The 21270-nt window shown below is 41.7% G+C and overlaps 1 protein-coding gene across 1 annotated transcript in view; it reads right to left on the reverse strand.

Annotated features, from left to right (window-relative positions):
* Positions 1-20335: 20335 nt before the first annotated feature.
* The window catches only part of LOC118769496 (kazal-type serine protease inhibitor domain-containing protein 1-like), a 53695-nt gene continuing 52760 nt past the window's right edge, over positions 20336-21270 (reverse strand). Inside the window, exon 8 of the mRNA XM_036516623.1 lies at positions 20336-20446. Within this exon, the coding sequence (XP_036372516.1) occupies positions 20336-20446 (111 nt within the window). The remainder of the gene's footprint in view (positions 20447-21270) is intronic.

The following is a 21270-nucleotide window of genomic DNA, read 5'->3' on the forward strand; positions in this document are numbered from 1 at the left end:
TCTGAGGGTTAAGTGTTTCTTGTTAATCACTGCAAATGGGTCATTTGTGAGTGAAATAATGATGTGGTTTGGTTCTGAAATAGATCCGAAAGCAATCCCAGTAATTCCAGGTGATTTTCACAGCCCTGGGAAGCTTTAATTAATGGAAGTTAAGAAGCTGAGAGTGATGTGTGAATGTTTTATTTGGGATTATGAGAGATTTAGCGTGTTTGTGACTTCAAAAGCAGCTAGATTATTTTATAAAGACAATGTAACCAACAGTGGTGCAAACATCAAATGTATTTTGCCACGCAGTCTCAAAAGAATGACTGCCTTCATTTTATTCAGAAAGATTCCCACAGATTGAATGTCATTGATTCAGAGGGTGACGCAGTCATTTTCAGTTAAGTGGTTAAATGTTTCAACAGGTGAAGCTCAACCCAAGGGATAAACCAATTGCTCGTTAAATGAATTAGAAGAGACTGTCTCCTTTTTTTCTAGGTGTACGTTTACCTTGGCGTGGAATTCCAAGGAAAGAGGAGGTGCCCGGATACACGCAGGCACAGAAATTCCCCAGCACGAAGGCACCTCATCCATCAGACGCTATTTTGTGTTTTCTTAAGAGATTATATTGATAAAGGGCTACTGTATGCCACCAGAAATGTGAAACGAGTCTAGAAGATGTTGTTGTGGTTGGGTGTCGTGGAATGACCGAGAGGCAAAAAAAAAAAAAAAAACCTGATGAGGTCAAAAGGGTTGAAAATGAGGTGATGGCGTTTTATTTCTCCCACGCCGTGACCAGTGAAAGTAACAACAAATATTTAATTAATTAACATAATAAATTAACAATGAAGAAGAAGAAAAAAAGAAAGAACGGACATGCACTCTGTGACCAAGCTAGTCTATAGCAGGCTTTCCAGTAGTGTTCCATGACTCACTTCAACCAAACCTGACCCCCTGGAGCTCTGACTGTCATTGTGCTATTGCAGTAGGTCCTTTTGATACCAAGTATCCTCCCCATAAATAATGTGCTCTCAATAAAGTAATTAATAATATGTGATGAAGATAATGTTTAAAGTCAACATTCAGAAAGAATGGCCTGTATTTACATGGAGCCTACAAACAATACATAGCTCTTTTGGAATGTAAAAATACAATATTCACACACTATCAGCACAAAACGGAGGACATAGGAAACCAGAAACTCAGTTTCAATTCTTATCCTCATCTGCAGTTGAAATTGGTATCAACACTTCAACCTTGAGCCATTTTCAGGCTTTCATGAGTATTTAGGAGGCAAACTTTGCATTTGTGCCAGCTCTAACCAACCAAAAACATTAACCAGGTCCCAGCTGAGGCAGCAGAGTTCAGACAAATCCAATCACACATCTGCCTAATTTATAGAGATGTGGAAGCAGCGAGGCACTGCGCTGTATGAGGTCTGTGTTCTTGGTGTTTAAAAATAGACCTCCAGCTACAGGACCCTGCTCCTGGAGGCGTCGTGTCTAAGGCAGGCCAGGAGGGGGCCACAGCGAGAGATTAATCATGCAGCGGGTATCTCCAGCCGTCCTTAACGCAATTTCCCCGCTAAGGAGTCGATCTGCTGTTGCGGGTAAGTGGCTGTGATGGATGAGCGCCCGGCCGCGCCTGGCTCCCTCGCCCCGCTGGACGCCGCGCGCTCCGCGTGGTGCCGAGCCCCTACCCCCCCCCCCCGGTGATGTCACAGTGGCAGAAGGCGTGTTTTTATTTCCTCTAAGTGGGATCCGTGTCCCCGGCATCAATAATGCATGGTGCTGGTTGTAGGGCCTGGGGTTTGCAGTCAAAGCGGTGTGATCGGTTGAGCGAAGCAGTTGAGGTGGCTCTTATTTGACGTCCCTTGGGTTTGGCTGGGGTGGTAGAGGTTAGGCTGGTAGAGCTTAGGCAATAGGCCCTTGATTTTGCTCAAGTCTGTTGAGCTGAGCATTGATGTTACACAAACATATCTACCAATGGTAAGAGTGCTGGAAGAATGCATGCACTCTTCACGTGAGATGCCTGATATTATTCAGTCTGGTGGGAGGCTATTCAGTCCTCGGTAACTTTGGCCAATGAATTTAAGCAGATGTTATTTTTTCCCACATTTTTGTTAAGCTCTCTGACAGAGATTCATGATTTTATAAGTGAAGTAATATTTACAGACGGTCCCCAACTTATGATGGTTCGATTTACGATTTTTCCACTTTACGATGTTGCGAAAGCGATGCGCATTCAGTAGAAAGCGTCCTTCGAATTTTGAATTTCATCTTTTCCCGAGCTAGTGATATGCAAAGATACTCTCTCGTTACTCTCTACTCACAAATTGTTTCTTTCAATTCACTATATTCATAATACACACATACACGTTAGCCAATGTAGGCTAACAAAACAACAGCATAATAATAAAATAACAGTGCACAAGAACTTTAGATTTTGAAACAGATTTTGAAAAAGCAATGCTTGCTAACGAGTAGCTACAGAAACTAACGTGTGTATGCTAGCAAACATCCTCCATTGTACTAGCAGGCTATATTTTTTCCATATCGTTTTGAACACCAGATTGGAAAAATTCTAGCTAATTTTAGCTTTGAGGAAACAGCGATTTAACGTTAAAAAATATAGCAAATGCTAACTGAAAACTAAGGGAAGCTTAATAACGCTAATGAAAACATAACGAACCATGTAACTAAATATGCGCGCTACATAGCATAAAAATAAGTTAAGCTACGTGCCGAAGGTTTAAAAAAAAAAGTCTTTTACCAGTGGATTTTCTTCAATTTTAATTGTAATTCAACTGAGAAACATTTTTTTTAAATGAGATAAATAAATAATAAATAATGCGGCACAATAATCATTTTATCTCGATTATCTTGTTTTCATAATCGTTGGAAGCCAAAATCGTAACTGAAAATAAAATTTGATTAATTGCCCAGCCTTAATTACAGCACAATGATGTAGTTTACCGTTTGTTGTGTTGCTTTTCTTGTATTCTTAATAATATCTAGTGATCTTTATATAGCTATAGTATTTAAAATAACATCAACATCCTAAACTACATTTCTGTGTCTGATGTCTAATTCACATTTCCATGAGTGGACAAAGCCCATCTTTCCCTTGACAGTATCTTATTTGATGCTTACTGCTTGAGAGCAAGCTCATCGTCCTAGCGTGAGCCTTTCTTGAGCTGGGTTCCCGTTTCTGCAACAGCAGAGGGTGTCACATCTGGAAAAAAACAAAGCATGGGACAGTCAGGGAGAAGGCTCAACAGAGTACAGCAACCTACAGCAATCACCAGCGGAAGACAATGCAGGCAAAGTCAAAGACAACTTTATTGTCAATTCTCCAATATGCATAGGACATACAGAGGATTGAAACTGGGTTTCTCTCAGGCCCATGGTAGCAATACAACAGTTAGACGTAACACAGTGACGCTGAGAGACAAGAACAAGAATTTTCACAGATATACAATAAACACAAATGGCTCAATAACACAGACATAAAACAAAAAATGTGTGACATTTGTGACAGAAGAAGCTACAAATATTTACAGCAAGGGCATCAAGGTACATAGTAGGTTTAGAAATATAAAAATATAAATATAAATTCCACAGGATGGTGTAAGAAAGTGCGCCAGGTCTAGCAGTCAGGGCTCTGTGTCACTTGTCTCCACCATGATGGGTGGCAGATTCAGACTGTGTACTCCATGTCATGTTCACTAATAAGCTATAATATTCGTTTTTAAAATAATTGGGGTATAAGCCACATTGGGCAAGGGCTTACCTTTCTCAGGAAGGGGCATTTGAGCTTTTGGCTCTCCATGGGATTTTTTGGAACGCCTCTTGTTTTCGGACAATTTGGCATTGACCTCAGTCAGTCTGGGTTATGATAAAAGCACATCGTTCAGATGTCAGTGTTTGCCCTACTACAAATATCAGCCTATGTATCTCAGCAAGGAGAGTGTAATCCAAGCTTGTATCCAAGTCCACTGAATATACACAAGACCCTAACTGACAGTGCTGAACTTTTAATTGACGCAGTTTTGCCATTATCGATCCCTTTGGTCATCAGTAACCCATTTAAGCTGAATTCACTGGCTACTGAACTCACTGTTTACGAAGGTTGGCCACATCTTTCCTTTCATCTTCCAGAGCCTGTTGTGACTGACAGGCAAACACCTGGAGACAAAGAAAAGAGGAATACATATCCTGTATTTTCCAAACACATCAAAAACACTTGCTTTGAATTGTGATTCTGTTTTTCTTACCAGATTCTCCTGGGCCCTTTCCTGGTGGAACTTGAGCTAGGGAAAGATGGAAAGCATAAAATCCAATATGCAAATCACTGAAAGAAGTAGGCCCGAGCCACATAAGGCAGACAAACACAGCAAAGTGCTCTGTTGACAATGACCAATGGTAGCAGTGCTTCTGTGTGTGTAATCACATCATTACAGAACCTTATTAAATGCTTAATTCATGCCCAAGTTACGGGAATAAACTGGCGTAAAAATTCATATTATGTGGACTGATGTGAATCTTTAGATAGGAGTCATGAGTGCGCTGTATTTCTTAGCAGTGCTAGGTGAACGAGCTCACTTGGGCCACAAGAGAATCCTCCTTCTCCTTTTGCGTGCTCAGGAGCTCCAGTATCTTCTGCTCATAATCAGCCTTGATGTTTGCCATCTTAAATCGCCATTCCTCTGTCCGTGCCAAACTCCTGCAACACAGAAAATACAGGGCCTTTCACAGCACAAGTGATTATTTTCCTCATAAACACAGTTACTGTTATCTTAACGTACAGATGTAATCGGAGCTAAAATTAATATGACAGATATCAAGATCCTAAATCCACAGGTCCATTACCTCATTTACAGTGCTAAGAGTGCACAAAGCCTGTCTTTCCCTGTCTGGTATCTTGCTTCATACTTACTGCTTTAGATCATCGTCTTTCTCCTTGCAGAGGTTGGTAATGGCCTCCAGTTTCTCTCGCGTTGTGTGCAGATGTTCCTTAAAACTCTTCCTCTCATACTCAACGGACTTTTGGAGGTCGTATAACTCCTCTGTCACGTCTACATTCCCTTTAGTCAGTCCTTTGATCATAGTCTTTTGGAAATATGAAACAACGTTAACATGAATTGCTCCATGGATATGTTTGCAATTGTGTTCATGGTTTTCTATGCAGGTCACAATTCTGAAGGTATCTCAGACGCCAAAATGTAACTATATCACAGTGGTAGGCATTGCTGACATTGACAATATTGATAAAAAGACCTAATGTCAATTTCAGCTTCTCACCTTCAGCTCCTCATTTTCATTTTGAGTGGACAGCAGTAGTGTGTTAGTTTGCTGTTTTGTTGATTCAATTTCCTCAATCTAAAACAGACAGACACAAGCAACATGGTGATGAAATGTGTTCCCAAGACCAACATTTACATGAAATAAATTCCCATGAAGAAGACTACTATAATAATATAAAGCTGGACTTCTTCACCTTGGCCTTGTAAGAGCTTTCAGTTCTTTCGTTTTGCTCCTGAAGCTTCTTGACTTTTGTCTGGTAGTCCTCCAGTTCAGCGGCCATTGCAACCTCCTTGTCATACCTGTCCAATCTCTCCTGAGCCAGCTCCCTACAACACAGGGAGATTTTTGATGTAGATGTTCGACAAATTTCATCAAGGGATTTCACCAGTTTATGAAACTGCAACACAAGAATGCAGTCTATGGTGTGTTCCTTGGCTTTGATTTACTTTAAATTATTTATGGTTCTCTATGAACACTTTTGGTGTGTCTAGATCTTTGTAAATTTAAAAATAAATGTATATACACATAGATTTCCTTTGATCAAATTTTGTGTGACACTTACGTCTGTAGCACATCTTGCCTTTCCTTGTTCAGTTTAAGCAGGTTCTCCAGTTTGATTTTTGTGGTACTGTATTCATTGTCCAGGTCTTTACTCTGGTCTTCTATGGTCTTCTTCATTCCAGAGATTTCCTCTGCCAGAGTGCCATTTCTTTTGCCAAGGTCATTGAATTGTTCCTTTTTTTTTGAAATATGAAATGGTGAAAATGTGAATTGTACAGAGGGCAGTTCCGTTTTTCAAGTGACAGATTCCATGTAAAAGTCAACTGAAATGTGTCGATTAACAATGTTTATTAACAGTGACCATTTCAGCTCCTCACCTTCAGCTCCTCATATTTAACTTCTTTAGAGGACGCCCATTTTTCACTAGCCACAAGGTTCATTTCGAACCTCTTAATCTAGAACAGACAAGCACAGGAAACATGATCTGAAGGTGTTCCCAAGACATACACATACAGGAAAAGTGTTTCTGAAATGTACCTGTTCTTTCAGGGCTCCAACTTTTAAAACAGTAGACTCCTTCTCATTTGAAAGCTGTCTGACTTTTTTCTTTTCAGCGGCTAAAAATAATAATAACAATAATAATAATAATAATATGGACATAAAACCAAACCTTGTCAACAGGAATTTCACAACAAGCTGGCAACTAAGACAGAATAAAAGTAGCAAAACTTACACAGGTATTGTCTGCTTTTATCCTGAAAAAGAGCAGAGAAAAAACACACTATCAATACATACTATTTAAATACATGCAAAGGAATGTTGTGCAGAGTAGCTAAGGTAGACCCTCTCTGTAAAAATATGAGGGAGGAACCACAAGACAGTAAGTAATACATTTAAGTCTTACAGTGAGCACCATCTGCCACATCAATGCGGTGACGGTGAAGACCACTGCCACCGTATGGAACACGGCCATCCTGCTGACATTTTCGATTGGCTGCCATTCCCCCAGCACACCGGTGACGAGCTAAACAAAAATCAGATTCATATCAAAAACAATTCAGGTGAAAACAGCGGCTCCCTGGGGCTGCATTGGGCCAACTGATCCCACCTTAATGAACAAACATTACTCCCTGTACACCCACATTCAAACTCTGCAGCCTGTACTTGTGATTTTACCAAATCAACCTAAGCTGAACAGTCAGACATTAAATACTAAATGGTGTTTACATGATGCAGTATGCAATGCAAAGTGAACTTGTAAAAATCAACTAATAAATTAAAATAAAAAATACTGTAATAACTTACAATTCCAGAAGCACTGGGCAGGGAATGATCCCATACGTACTGCAGCACTGTAGGGAAAAAATGACAGCTTGATAAGTAACGCTACTGCTGGAATCACACCTCAAATAAGAGATGATTCTCAGTTCTGCAATACAGGTAGCTACTGAAAATATTCATATCCATGCCTGGCAATCCCCTCCAGTGTATACAGCAATTGCTAAAGTTGAGTTGGGAGTGATGCTCATACATATGGTTTGATCTGTTAAGTGATTTCACCTGTCGGAGCTATATATGTTTAGCTAGCGAGATTCACTCTGTGAAGCTATAGCCTACGGGTAGCTTGCCATCTAAGGAGCTAGCTGTTTTTGCAGCTAGGTGTGCATTGCTGTATTTGCTGTAGTGTGTAAATTGACTATATATAGATAAAACATTGATATGAAATAACTGTTCAGCACACCAGCTAACATGTTAGCACGACCCTAGCGGCGACATGCTGTTTCCACATCAGCTCTGGTGGTATAATTCGGATCTATCAAGCTGTATGTATAGGAGCTAATGGTTGCGGTCATCTCTCGGTACCGGAATACTTACCGTTACACACTCCTTTATCGGACGGGGTACACTCCAAAATCCTGTCATGTAAACCGAATATCGCTATGGCTAAATTCAATAAAAAAATAAATAAGGACCAACGCCAAATAGCTGCCATGCTGGCACGTTAGGTTGGCAGTTGGTTCTTGTTTCCAGACAAACACAGTTCCAACGAACTCTTCGTAGTCAAAGTCGCCATTTTCATGCAGTCAAACGAAGAATGGTGATAGCTCAGTATGGCAAGTCAATTTAAAGAGCAGCCATAGGTAAGTTCATTGTGATGTAATTAATGGAATTTTATGATGTCATAGAAGGCAAACCGAAAACAACCGTTAGGGAAAGTGCGTAGCTAGACTTACCACGTCCCAAATAACACATCCTTACAACACTATATTATATATATTATATTATATATTAAATTGACTGGGTTTTATTTTTTCATTGATCACTCTGGGTTCTTAAGGGATAGGGACGAGAACCAAAAATGGCACCTCTAGTGGGGTTCGTGGTATGCTGTCCCTGACAGAAGGGTACGCCTCTGCATCACCGATATGTAATTTAATTAAGCGCCATAAGCCTGGAGTTTATTCCCTGTGTGGGCCTTCCTGAATTCAAGGTATTGGGCTGGATGTAGATGACTGGGTGGATGCGGCTTTCAGGGAAGATATATTTTGTTGGATTCACTTGGGGAGTCTTTCTGGTTAAGAGCGTCTGCTGGATCTCAAAACTGTCAACGTAACATTAAATGTAGGCCACTCGCATCTTGTACGTTGCTCTAGGAAAGAGCGTCTGCTAAGTGACAAAATGTAAATGTTAATCATCTGCATCTCTGCCTGTTGTTCGCCTGCTGTTTGTAAATTCAGTCTAAGATGCTGATTACCCCAGCGGTTTAATTAACATTATAATGATTTTGTACTTGGAATTCATACAAGCAGCAACAAGCGTGAAACGCGGTTCTTGTAAAACAAGCCACTACGACGCTTTTGTCAGTGTTGTAAGCACAACTGAGACGTTATAACTTTAAAAGATATGTTTATTCATTTCACTTGGAAAAAAGAACTGCTGCTTATAGCTACCTGGAGCTTTGTTCTGCATCACAGCACAGCACCACCGCTGGGACTAACTGTTTCCGTTACACAGTGAAAACAGCTCAAACCTCCCTGCCGCTGAAGATTAAAGGGGGATCAACAGTGCTCTCAAAGGCATGTTTGCACCACAGTGCCGTTTCCATGTCAAGTTACTGGACCGCACACAAATTACAGAGATGAAATGTAGTTGTACATAAGTAGCGGCAATAATAGTAATAGTAGCAGCTTCCAAAATATGAAGTGTGTATCGTGTTAATTGTGCAATGAATTCCCCACGGGGGTTAGGACAGCGGCATCGCTGGCCATCTTCTGACGCGAATTTAAGATCCACCTCTTCAGACCTCCATCCCCGCCCCCTAACACCTTTACTTTATTTTACGTGTAGTATTGTGATGTATGTTGGATTCTGTGTTCGAGAGGCTGTTGTATCGTAGTAGCCTACACTTGGCTTTGATTGCACAAGTTAACATGTGGTAGGGCTCGAATAGTGTTATTCTCACACTCACTGGTATGGGAGTGTTGTTAGCCTGAGCTGACACGGTTGCTCCTTTAAATGGAATAGATACACTTATGTTCTATTGTTCTGGTTGTTTCTTTGGTTAAGAGCGTCTGCTTAATGCATGTAATGTAATGTTAATCGGTTTTTGTCGTTGTTGTTGTTCTTCCTCTTGTATTTATTCTTGTTTTTTCGGGGAGAGTTGTATCATGTACCAACTGAACAGCCACAGTCACATCCACATTACATTTTAAGCAGCCAGATGGAGCAATCAATTAGAGCAGGCGGTAGAGGGCCCATGATTATAGTATACACCAGTTCATTTCTGAGTGGCAAAGTGTTTTGTTCTCTCACATGAGAGTGACATCTGTTGGGGGTCCACCCAGACTTGACCCATGAGATCGTATGCCGTGACCCGCTGAATATGAAGTCATTAAAGCGAGACAGGCCGTCGTATAAATCACAGTGACAACGTGAGACCCACTCTGGGCCGGGACAGCACTGCCACCCTGGTGCGGTTTCCCCTCACGCTGCATGCCCTGAAAGATCCATTGCAGCAACCGCCACTATATCTAAATAATGTCAAGATCAAGACAAGTATTTAAAATGACCATGAAGGATGGGGCAGTACTCCACTGGCTGACCACTCCTGAGAGCTGCACGGCAGATCAGTTTGACTGATTCCTTCATTGAATGCGTTTCATTTTGATGCTGCCTGTAGAGCAGACAGGTATTCAGTCATAGTGGATGTAGTGGATGCAGGTGTATTTACACACAGTGTAGTATGTACATCATCTGTAGTGGGTGCATGAGTATTCATGCACGATAGACATCATTTGTTGTGTGTTGTGAATGCATTTGTCTGTTTTTTTACACACAATAGGCTAAGGTCAATGATTTTTGGAGCTTTCAGGCTAATGGGGTCAAATTCTGTACACCCCTGGAATGTATACATGAAAATGCAGTAAATGTGAATTATTTCATCCAGCAGTTTGTATGTACTGTATGTTTACGTATAGTTTCACAGAATGTACTTATATTGAAGCCCTTTTTTTGTTTGTTTTACTAGTTACTGTTTTTTACTCCCTATTTTGTGTCAGTGCTCGTAGCCCTTTGTGATAGCCTCAAGGTTCAATTTAATGAATACACATCAATGAATATGCTCAAAACCCACCACTGCCTGTTTTCAGTTTTTAATTCTTTGCCATTGTTGTTTTCAAATGCTAAATGGTGTGGCCAGTTTAATTAAACATGTCTTACACAGTAGCTCTGAGAAATTCTGCAAGCAAACATTTTGCAGTTTGTCTCCTTTAAGACACAGAGTTCCTCTGAAAGACCAAGTGATGAATCTGTTTTTATCATCAAGTCACTTATTTACTAAGGTTCACTTATTGTTTGGTCTGAACACATAAAGGACTCTCTGACAGACAATTGTTGTTTCTCCCCAAGAATTGGTTGAACTGAACCTTTCAAGACTTCTTGAGTAAATGATTACAGTGATTGTGCCATAATTACACCCAAACCTTTTCCTTCTGCCTACGTGCGCTCAGACATGTTGTGCCAGTCTCTCTTAAAACAACCACCAATCAAACGGCACACATCATTCTGATGATGTTGTGACAATGCACTCCGAATACTTCAAAGCCCGAAACCATAATAGCATTTTCTGCTACATCAATCTGCCTGGTGAGTCTGCTGTGACCCGGAGAAGAGAATGAAGATTAATGTGTCGTGGCTTTGCGTTCTCACGTTGACTTCCCGTCAAACGGACTGACAGTATCTTACAGTTCTGTGCTGTGTCTCAAGATGGATTGAGCAAAACATATCGGCGTGCCCTCCTTTTTACCACACTGAAGCCGATCTTATTTTCATATGGTAAGAATAGTATGAGGTATCTTGTATGTGGCGCCGATCTGGGGAAGCAATAAGAGGCAGCTTCGCATCCAACAGGCCCAACTGAACAAGGTGCAACCAAGGTAATTTACCACTTGCCCCTAGCCATGTGATAAAAAGCAAGTAGTGTCTGAACAGGCTTTAGCGCTGACTAATTAAAGTACCATAATAATGAGAGCTGCTGGAAGTGATGCATCCTGGGAGATGGACACATAATTAGCCTCGGATTGGCCTTTGTGTTATTGCTCATTGGAGCCAGTAGCTTGTTTGTTTTGGTCTCTCTTGGCACAAACCGAAATGATGATGTTTGTGGCAAGACGACTGGGAACTTGCGTTTATTCATTCAAATTAAACTTCACAAAAGCAGCAAACCCATTATACTGCCTCGGCTGTCCCTACATGCTCTCATGCCTGCATTGTAAAGCCATAACCATGGAAACTGTGATATATTTAAGGTGAATAACAGCAATGAGTTGTGAAGATCTTTGGCTGGCAAAAGATCTTGACAGTGCAGTCTGTCATGCACAAGTCAAATGTGAGTGATTTAATATGAAATATAAGGCACTTTTTTGGTTTAGAAACATTCTGTCAAATTAAACAGTGTTGACAGAATCATGGCAGTGTGATAGGTCCATCACTAAAATGGGCCATTTCAAAAACACCCACAGTGGTACACATCACTGCACATAATGCATTTAGCTTATTGCAGCTCCATAATCCTGGCATTCTCTGTAGTGCCATTGAAAAAGAATTCCTCCACCCTCCAAGAATGATTAGAAATTGCAGCTGACAGAAAGAAAACAAATAGTTGGGTTGCACTGATTTCAGGCACTCATTTCTGTAACACGCATTGAATTGTTTGTACAGACTTACAGAAGATTTTTTTTCTTCTTTTTCGATACTACAGTAAGGATGATGATGGTGATAATAATATAGTAATAATTTCAAATTAACATTGTCCTGAAAGATTATTCAAGTCACATGATTTACACCCAGAGCTGAACAGTCCGTGTGTAGCACAAGGCACTCAGACAAGGAGAACCTGACTGGGTCACTTTGTCGTTCAGTCTGTGTCCTCCTCCTGGCTCTGCACTGGGTTTGAATGGTGCGTCTGAGCTGGCTGGCTGGCTCCTGGTGCTAAGCTCCACTGTTCGATAGACACCCGCTGCAGGCATTGATCTGGCCCTCTATTTTAAGTCCAGGGAGAGGATCTCAGGTTTCACAGCACAACTGCTCAGTCTGCCAGGGATCCCACCCATGGAAACCTCTGACGTCTTTGGGACCGTGGAGAGGCTGACAGAGGGGAACGTGGGAGGGTAGGGCGAGGGGACCAGGGAGAGGGGGACACAGGAAGGCAGTGTGAGGTGCACAGAAAGGGGACAAGGATTGTAAATTGACCATACCTTTCTGTATAGATTTTTGATTAGGGTTACACAACGCAGAGTATTTTGTACTGGTTATATGAGTTACTTCTTTCCTAAATGAGTTAGATCATTCATAATAGAATATTTTATAATAAGTTACAGTAAATGGAATACCCGGAGAAACAATTTGTCACCTTGACAGAAAATAACAGATTCATACTTCACACACACACACACACACACACACACACACACACACATACACACACACACAATTAAATAAAGAGGTTAACAGTGTGAATGTTTTTGTATTATCTCTGAATGTTAACACAGCAAAACCATCAGGCCTGTCACGCAGTGCTTAACACAGAATACACAACTGTTTGAACGTACATCATCGCTTCCACTCTGTGATTATCTGGGATTCACTGACAGATGCATACCTTCAGAGAGACATTTCCTCTTCTCTTTCTCCTCCCCTCTCCTCCATAGGCATGCACATTTCAGTGGAAACGAAAACACATTACTTACGCTGGAAACATGAGCCCGTGGTGACGGGGCTGAGGTCTGCGTGTGTGGGGTGCTACCCAGGCTCCCTCCGGCAGTGGCTCTGGCTGTCTCTCACCCCCGGGGAAGTGAGACCTGATTCACTGCGCCCCGCACTGTTTGGCCGTAACGTTCGTCTGACAGCGGAAGTCCACTTCCATCAACGTCAAGTGCTCCCAAGCCACGGCTCGGGCCATAAACAAGCCAGACTTGTTAGAAACCAGAACTCTCCTTTGCGCCACGTTCGACTGGCTCGGAGAACGCGGACGGTGCAGCACGCTGGCGTTAATGAAGCTTCCCAGAGCCCGGGGGTCAGGCTAACTTCAGGCCTTTCCAGATTTGTTCCATATCTTGGCTCACTTCATCAGGCACTGATTGATAGGAGCCGTGTCCACAGCATCATTACCACCAGCTTTTCCAGTGTGGGCACAGAGACAGAGGCAACATTCAGTCTGTGCAATTCACACGTTTACATCATCGCAAAGTGGAGTTCAGACACGTCTTCTGCGCTGGTTACTGCTTCTCCCCCTAGTTTTATTAAAGTAGATTCAATACGTTTGCTGTCGACATGAGTTTTTTTTTTAAACAATAACTGAATTGCTGACAGTATCAACATACTTTCTTCAAATTTAAGCATACAGGTTCAAGTTTAAGCATAATCAAATTGCACATTATTTCATACATCATTTTTGTACAAAAATATATACAGTATAAACAAAATATAGTATATATCTAGTATATACTATATAGTACTATATACTGTATATAGTCTACTGTACATAGTATATATAGTATGACAGTATATCCAAGACGCATATAAAGAAATACTGCATGTGGTCTCATCTAGTAGTACTGAATGAGTGGCATATACTTCAACTGCATGCACAATAGCAACAGAAGCACATCACAACATTCATGCCCATTTAGATATTTCACAGCCATTGGCTGCAGTACAGTAAACTCCATTAGTACTAATGCTATATCATATCGATATGGTAGTGTTATGTACCCTTCTCAAAGGTGATACATGTGAACCATGCCCTCTGAAATTGAGTGTGTCGGAGGGATCAATGCAAGGACAGCATATCAGATTTTGTGGGAGTAAATGATTGCTCTTTACATCTTAGATGGATAGTGTCAATCTGAAAGGAAGTTGACTCAGCCAGTGTGTCATCCCTTCTTCAGCAGCCCCTGGGTCATATTTGTACGAAAGATTAGGGAAGATCACCGTAGAAACACTGTTAAATGACAACACCTTTGCCAGAGCATACGTTTCATTGAGTTTCATGATTGTCTTTTTTTGCACGTTTGGCTTGGACCACACCAGGGTGTAATTTACTAGTCTGGACCTTTGAACATATGAACATGATCTGAAGTCATGGATATAGAAAGGGTGCTTTTCAATGTTATATGTGCACATCTAGAGGAAAGAGATAACTACAGTATATCTTTCATTTTTCTGAAACATTGGGGCTATCACACTGATTGTTTGCATTTTTCCTAGTGCAAGGTTTTTTCCCAATTCAGTTGTATCTAGTACTTGTGAAATAATACTAGTAGTTGTGGTATTTTTTTGCTGTGATGTGATAGTTACATACCCAGCAAAGAATGATGGAACACGTCTGGACTGATATATCATTCCAGCGTGAGTCAAACTATTCAGACCGACAGCTGAAATAAGTTTGAACACTGGTGTGTGGCACACATCTGTCTCATGTATGGAGCCACTTTTTTCCCTTTCAGGCGTTTGTACAAAGTGACAAATGAGAGAGATGGGCTGAAAAGGCAGTGAAGCGTGGTGACTCACCGATGCAAATTAAGAGAAACAAGTTCAAACAATCACGGCGCTCAAAGGGATGTTGTGGATGGGGGGGGGGGGGGTCAAGCGATGATGAGAAGGAACCGGAGATGTCGCGGGTGCGGGATCGAACACGTCGTTGATGGGCAGTCACTCGAAGTGAGCGAGGGTGAAATAAATGCCCTGCTAATGACACGTAATTGATTATGAGGTCGTCCGCCGCGAAAATGGAGATCACGGCACGGGGCGTCTCTTAAAGACCGCCCCCGGGAGACGGGGGGGCCCCCCACCTCAGTGGGCGTCGGGCTCACTGGTAACGCTATACACATCAGAGAGACAGCCCCATTGATTTAGCACTTAGACCCCCCCACTCCCAGGCTGTCCCGCGTGAGCGCTTATCATATTTGGCCCTTTGCCGAAGCAGAGGCGTCAAAGTTACAGATCGATCCCCAGAACTTTGGAGACTCGGACTCGGAGAGCGGCAGAAGGGAGCGGGAGGTCAAAGCGGTTTGCTGGCGGGGCCCGTCAGGGGTCAGGGGGGAGGGGGCCACAGGCGCCAGACCCTGCTGTCTGTCAGTCCTTCCTCCTTTTCCTTTAGAATTATTACTCTGGAATGATGAAGTCACCTTTAGTGTTTAGTGAATTGTTTACTTCTGGAATGGTGCAGTTACCAGTGGGCATTTGAATTTTTATTCTGGAATGGGTGTACAGTTATTAGAGGTGATTTCAATTTTTACTTTAGAATGGTGCACAGAAACTTGAAGTGATTTCAGTGTTTACCTTTGCTTAATTTTTCCACAGTCACTTGAGATGATGGACATGGGTTAAATCTGATGGCTTTAGTAACACACAAGAGGCCATTTCCATCTCACCCTTCAAAGTTCCTAAATCAGGATTGGGTTTCACATCTTGGAGATAATATGTCTGAGCTAAATTGGAAATTCACAGGTTGAGTCCTGCTTCCTTGTGGTAATTTGTAGATATGTTTGAGATGATCATGACATAGATGGAAATAACTGTATTTATGAAATTTGAGAATTATGAGGATAGACAACAAATTGATACTACTGTAGTACTAGTGACTGGAAAACTGTATCATGTATTAGGATGTTTACAGAGCAGTACAGAGTGCAGAAATCATTTGAATGAGCTCAACACTGTAGAAGTATTTTCTCTATATATTTTTTTATATCCAGTATTAAGCTCAGTCCAATACCTCAAGAAAATGTATCAACCTGATCACATCAGTGGGGAGGGATAGCATTTCGCCATTGTGAGGTACTTTAAATATAGGATAATATCACCACAGAGAGACTGTCTCTGCAGTTTTGCATTACACCGTTTAAAGAATTTCCACCCTGAGCTGAAAGCGTTTATCTTCATAGAGGACGTTGTGTGAATAATCACCCTGCGGGTCAGGTTGTAACCCTGTACATCACCGCTGCTTCTAAACGGCCTGTTCTATGAGGGAGGACAGAGATATGTGACACGCAGCCTTTGCTCCTGTGTCATGTGGCCCTTCTAACAGGAAAGGTCAGATAAAATTACAGCGGATATTTATAAGGCTGCATTACCTTGCATTTATTATTCAAGCCCGTATCGTCCCGTGACGCTTTCTACAACTAATGGGTATTTTAAACCAAGCTGCAGGAGGCAGGCTGAAATTTATACACTGCGTAATGGCACTGAGTTCTTGTGGTAGGTTCCCTGATTGGCACTGAAGTTGCTATTGCACTTTGATGTAGTTTTGGTGGAGAATTCTCTGGATATCTCTGGTGTTAGCTTTGGCCAGCGTGAAAATAATGGGAAGGCATAACACAGCGGTATGTATTTGCTGTTTGATCATGTTGTCCGAGTGTGTTTAAGAATTTTCCCCAACCTTGACATTCCAGCTTGAGTTGCCTCTTAGACTTGAAGCCATACCTTTATGTGATAGTATGATTTCTTATAAAATAACTGACAGGTAGGTAATTAACAACTCTCTTCCTATAAATGGGCCCCGTCCATTAATAATTATCTCAGTTTTGAGTGTGGATGTCACCAGGTATATAAGTATATAAGGCTGGCATACCTGATGTAGGCCTACATCTGGTAAGCAAGGTTACCTGTTTCCAAACCCAAGACAACAATGGGAGTTGATACTATACTATTACTATACAATAGTAATAAGTTTCTCCTTACTTAATATTTATCATATATTAAGATATAGGTTTTCCTGTAATTATAAGGGTTTTATGTGTACAATTAAATAAAACTATTGTTAGCATGCAATAATTAATTAATACAGTTACAACAACAGCTCAGATAATAGTATGTTGTAAATACAAAAGGCAATACATTGTCTGGCAGGACAAAATACATGCTAAGGTAACAGCCACTGTTTGAAATATATGAGGTCACTTCCCCGCTAACTCAGAACCAGACGGAGAGGAGAGCTAGATGAGACAGAGATGAAGAGACAAGCAGGGCCCCTCTCATGCGTTTCATTACCGCCGAGCATTAAGATATCATTTTCTGAGATGCTTCATACCTGTGGAGTGAAAGCTTTATACGACAATGGATTTCCCTTTAATGAACCAGAGAGAGGAGAAACAATCCAGAGCCCAGCAGCAATGGAGCCGAGTCTACTTCATCTAATGTCCTTATTGTTTTACCACTGCTTAATGTGTTATTCATTTTGTATTGGCACAAATGCCAGAGAGTCATAAATAATTCAGCCCTTTATCATTATTGGTGGAATGTCTTCCGGATTATTGCAGCGATGAGCGGCAGACTCCCCACATAATCACAGCAAGCTTTAATACACTGTAGTTAATAGCCCTTTTGGTTTTAATCATTGCTCCTTCATCTGCTTAATCAAAAAAAGGAGGGGAGAAAAAAAAATAGGATGATTATGAATATGTATTTGTTGAGCCGATGCTAGGTGGCCCAAAACATGACATTAAACCTATGAAAATCACTTCTGTGATCTACAAGGTATCATCGTTTTATTGATTATGCATCTGAACATGTGTTTCTTGGAACAGGGGGGGCATTCAATACCTGTAGCTCTGGGTTCTTAACTTTTGAGTAACACATTTGCACATTGAAGGCATGATCATGCCACAGTAGTGGAAGCTGATTGGCTACGCACGGGGGATGCGGAAAGCTTAGCTGTCTTTATTTGAAAAGTATCGTGGGCCTGTTTTTTCATTGCTTTGTGCCATTAACAAGCACAACAGAATAAGCAGATTTGCAGCAGATTCCTTTCTAAATAATTGTGTGTAATGTGGTAGCATTTTGTGCACTTTAAATCACTTAGTTATAATGAAGAAACAGCTACTCCAATCTCTTTGTTATGGTCAAACTGATTTAAATGCGCTTTCTGTGCTGTAATTAAAGCTGATTTATCTGTGGTGAGGATATTGTATTGCTGCAACGATAGACTTTAGTGAAAAGGAGCTGCGGATGGGGATCCTTAAAAAATGGTCAAGTGTTGTAATTTCAGAAAACAAGACATGACAGTTACACATACATTTTTGTCTCAACATTTTCCACAGTGAAAAAGTCATTATTACTGAAATTAATGATTCAAAGGTAAGGACAAGGTGTCATTGTAGTTAGAATGAAAGCACTTCCGGGTGCTTTCACATGTTCCACAGAAAAGAAGTCCCACTAAATTCAAAGGTGTTTCAAAGGTTTCAGACTGGCAGGCTTGTTCGAGAGCCAAACTAATAAAACTCACTTAGGAGGGATTCAGACTTTTACACTGCCCAAAATGACATTCAGTAGAGCACAATGGATCACCAGCACACCCTCTCCCCCTTACTACATAGACCTCTCTGTATTAGTCTTCATAAAGAGTGATGAATTAAAGGCAAATAGTGGGATCTGCCTCACCACAGTTGTCTGCGGTCATAAAAATGATTAAGGCCGACGAGTAAAAGCCTAATGGGAGATTCCAGTGGGAGGGGGGGACACATCAGAGGAAAAGGCATTGTAAAGAGGGAGGCTGCACGTGTCTTGATGTGTGGAGCACACTGTGAATGGTGTGATATCCAGCTGCACCTCTCACACAACAGATATGCACACTGCAAAATATCCTGCCAGTGAAACTGTTGTTTGTGTATGGCCTGAGCCCTATGTGTGAGTCATGGTCATTACTATACTCAGGCAACACGACTCATACTGCTACTAGTGCTATACTAGGTACAGACTGTCCTCAGGTACTCTGCACGCAATCAACAGCTAAAAAATACATTTCTATAATCATAAATACTTTGCAAACAAACAGGCATATTTTCATGGTCAATAAAACACATTTAAATTATCATAATTTCTGTTGCATGTGTGGACAAAGTAAACAAATGGTGGGGTTACTGATAGCACGATGCCAGTCATGAATAATGTAAAGGGGGGAAAGAGAGAGAAAGGTTTGGTACAAAAAAACGCTGCTCTGAATACACACTGCACACAGGTTTGTCTGTACAGCTAAACTGGCTTTTGACAGATATGTTCTATTCAGCTATTTTCTGTAAACATGACTACTCTCTAGGTCTAACGCAAAGGTGGCTGATAGAACAGACACACTGGTTTATGCAGTAATTTATAACTTTAATTTGGTTTATACAATAACTCCATGAGGTGCAAGTAAAACCAGCTTTGCCCTGTAATGGTACATTTACTTCTACAGTTTGTTTGGCGATGGTGGTAAGACATTTGCGTAATTCAAGATTCAAAGAGACCTGGCATTAAAGAAGACACAGTAATCTGAGTCACAGAATAATAGGTCCAACTGCTACTTCTGGTCTAAAAAACAGTTGTGACTTGTAAGCATACCATTTGAAGGGTTGTCCACAGCTTGGGAGCTGGGCATTTTTAACCTTTTGTGTGTGCTTTCTTAAACAATTGAAAAAAAAATACAATCGTATTGAATGAAAGAAAAACCATCACTGACTGTCTTGCTGTGAGCGAAGGTGAAGGTTGAGGCAGCACCAGCATGCCTGTGAAGGAGAACTGTCACAATATAACAGCTAGAGCGAGAATGTAAGTGACAGGGCACGTCAATACAGTGGGCTCACGCTTGTGAGGGGATGTCCGGTCCCCCAACACTCTTCCCGGTAACAAATGATGTCACAGCCTGCCCACTCCCCCGCTTACCCTGAGTCCCTGCCCCTCGGCCAGCATACCTACCACATCCTGTCCAGAGGTCCCTCTCTGTCAAAAGCTCACTTTGTGTTGTTTCTCTCTGAAATGATTAATAGCCTCTTAATTGATCGCTTCCAGAGCCAGCATCACCGCAGGCACGGCGCTGGGGCAACACTACTCTTTCCTGGGGGGTGCACTCACATTTGATGGTGGCTGCGGCGAAAAAAAATAAAAGGGTTTCAGCAGGTTTGCGACCCTCTCTCGTTCAGGCCTGTTCTCTGGGAGCAACAGCGGGAGGAAGTGATGGAACCTCATTGCAGGGGCCGAATGAAAACCTGCATGTCCACCCCCCCCCGCCATTAGGGGCTCTTTGATGTGATGCATTCTCCGCGATCCGAGCTCTCGGCCTCGTTTGTCTCTGCCACGCCGCCCGAGGGCCGTACGCAGCGGCGGGTGACTGTCTCCCCCCCCTGCGAGGGGGCAGCTTTATCAGAACTCACTGCGCATTTGCCCGTCACGTTCCTCTCAGCCGTGACAGCCTAACTCCTCCTGTCAAAACCAGAGAATTTAGGACTCTTCAAAGAGGAGACAAATGAGTCTGCAGGGTCTGAGTCATCAAAGATGTGCCAGGGCTTCTCCATTTGGTCCTCTGGCGCTCCTGCTGATGTTTACAGCAAGTAGGAGCTACAGTTTGATGTATTTTACCTCCCCCCTCGTGCTGTTAATACTGGGACACTACAAGAAACAGGATCCAATAACAACACAACATTATTTTCCAACAGGGAAATTCTGAGTTTTTGATGTATGACACTGGTGTGTCAATCTGTACTGTTTTGCTTGGCATATATGCAGCTAATGCAGCCTTGGCATTTTGGACATTGACTGATTTTCAATAATAAACAAAGAGCTAGCCTAATGTGATATTATTTACAGAAAATTTGATTGCTGTGAAAAGCAACATTGAAGAGACGTCAACTAATGAGCCTTAACTTACCACTGCCTATTTACGTTCTAATTTTTACACTCACTTACTTACTTACTTACTCACAGATTCTGATCCTATCACTGTCAACGATGAATAAGTGTGAATTGCACAAAAAACTCCAATATTTCACAGACCAGACTGTTTATTCTTCCCGAACCTTATCTTAAAAAATGCTCCCTATCGGCCTTCCCCTGCTGAGTGAGCACAGATAAGCGTGACAGATGTATGGTCAGACGCAGGCCCTGATGCATTAGGGTTCGCAGGCACAGACAGAAGCAGGACTCCCCAGACCATCAATCCCCAACCTTA

This window comes from Megalops cyprinoides, chromosome 22 (assembly GCF_013368585.1).
Source record: "Megalops cyprinoides isolate fMegCyp1 chromosome 22, fMegCyp1.pri, whole genome shotgun sequence".
NCBI classification, from domain to species: domain Eukaryota; kingdom Metazoa; phylum Chordata; class Actinopteri; order Elopiformes; family Megalopidae; genus Megalops; species Megalops cyprinoides.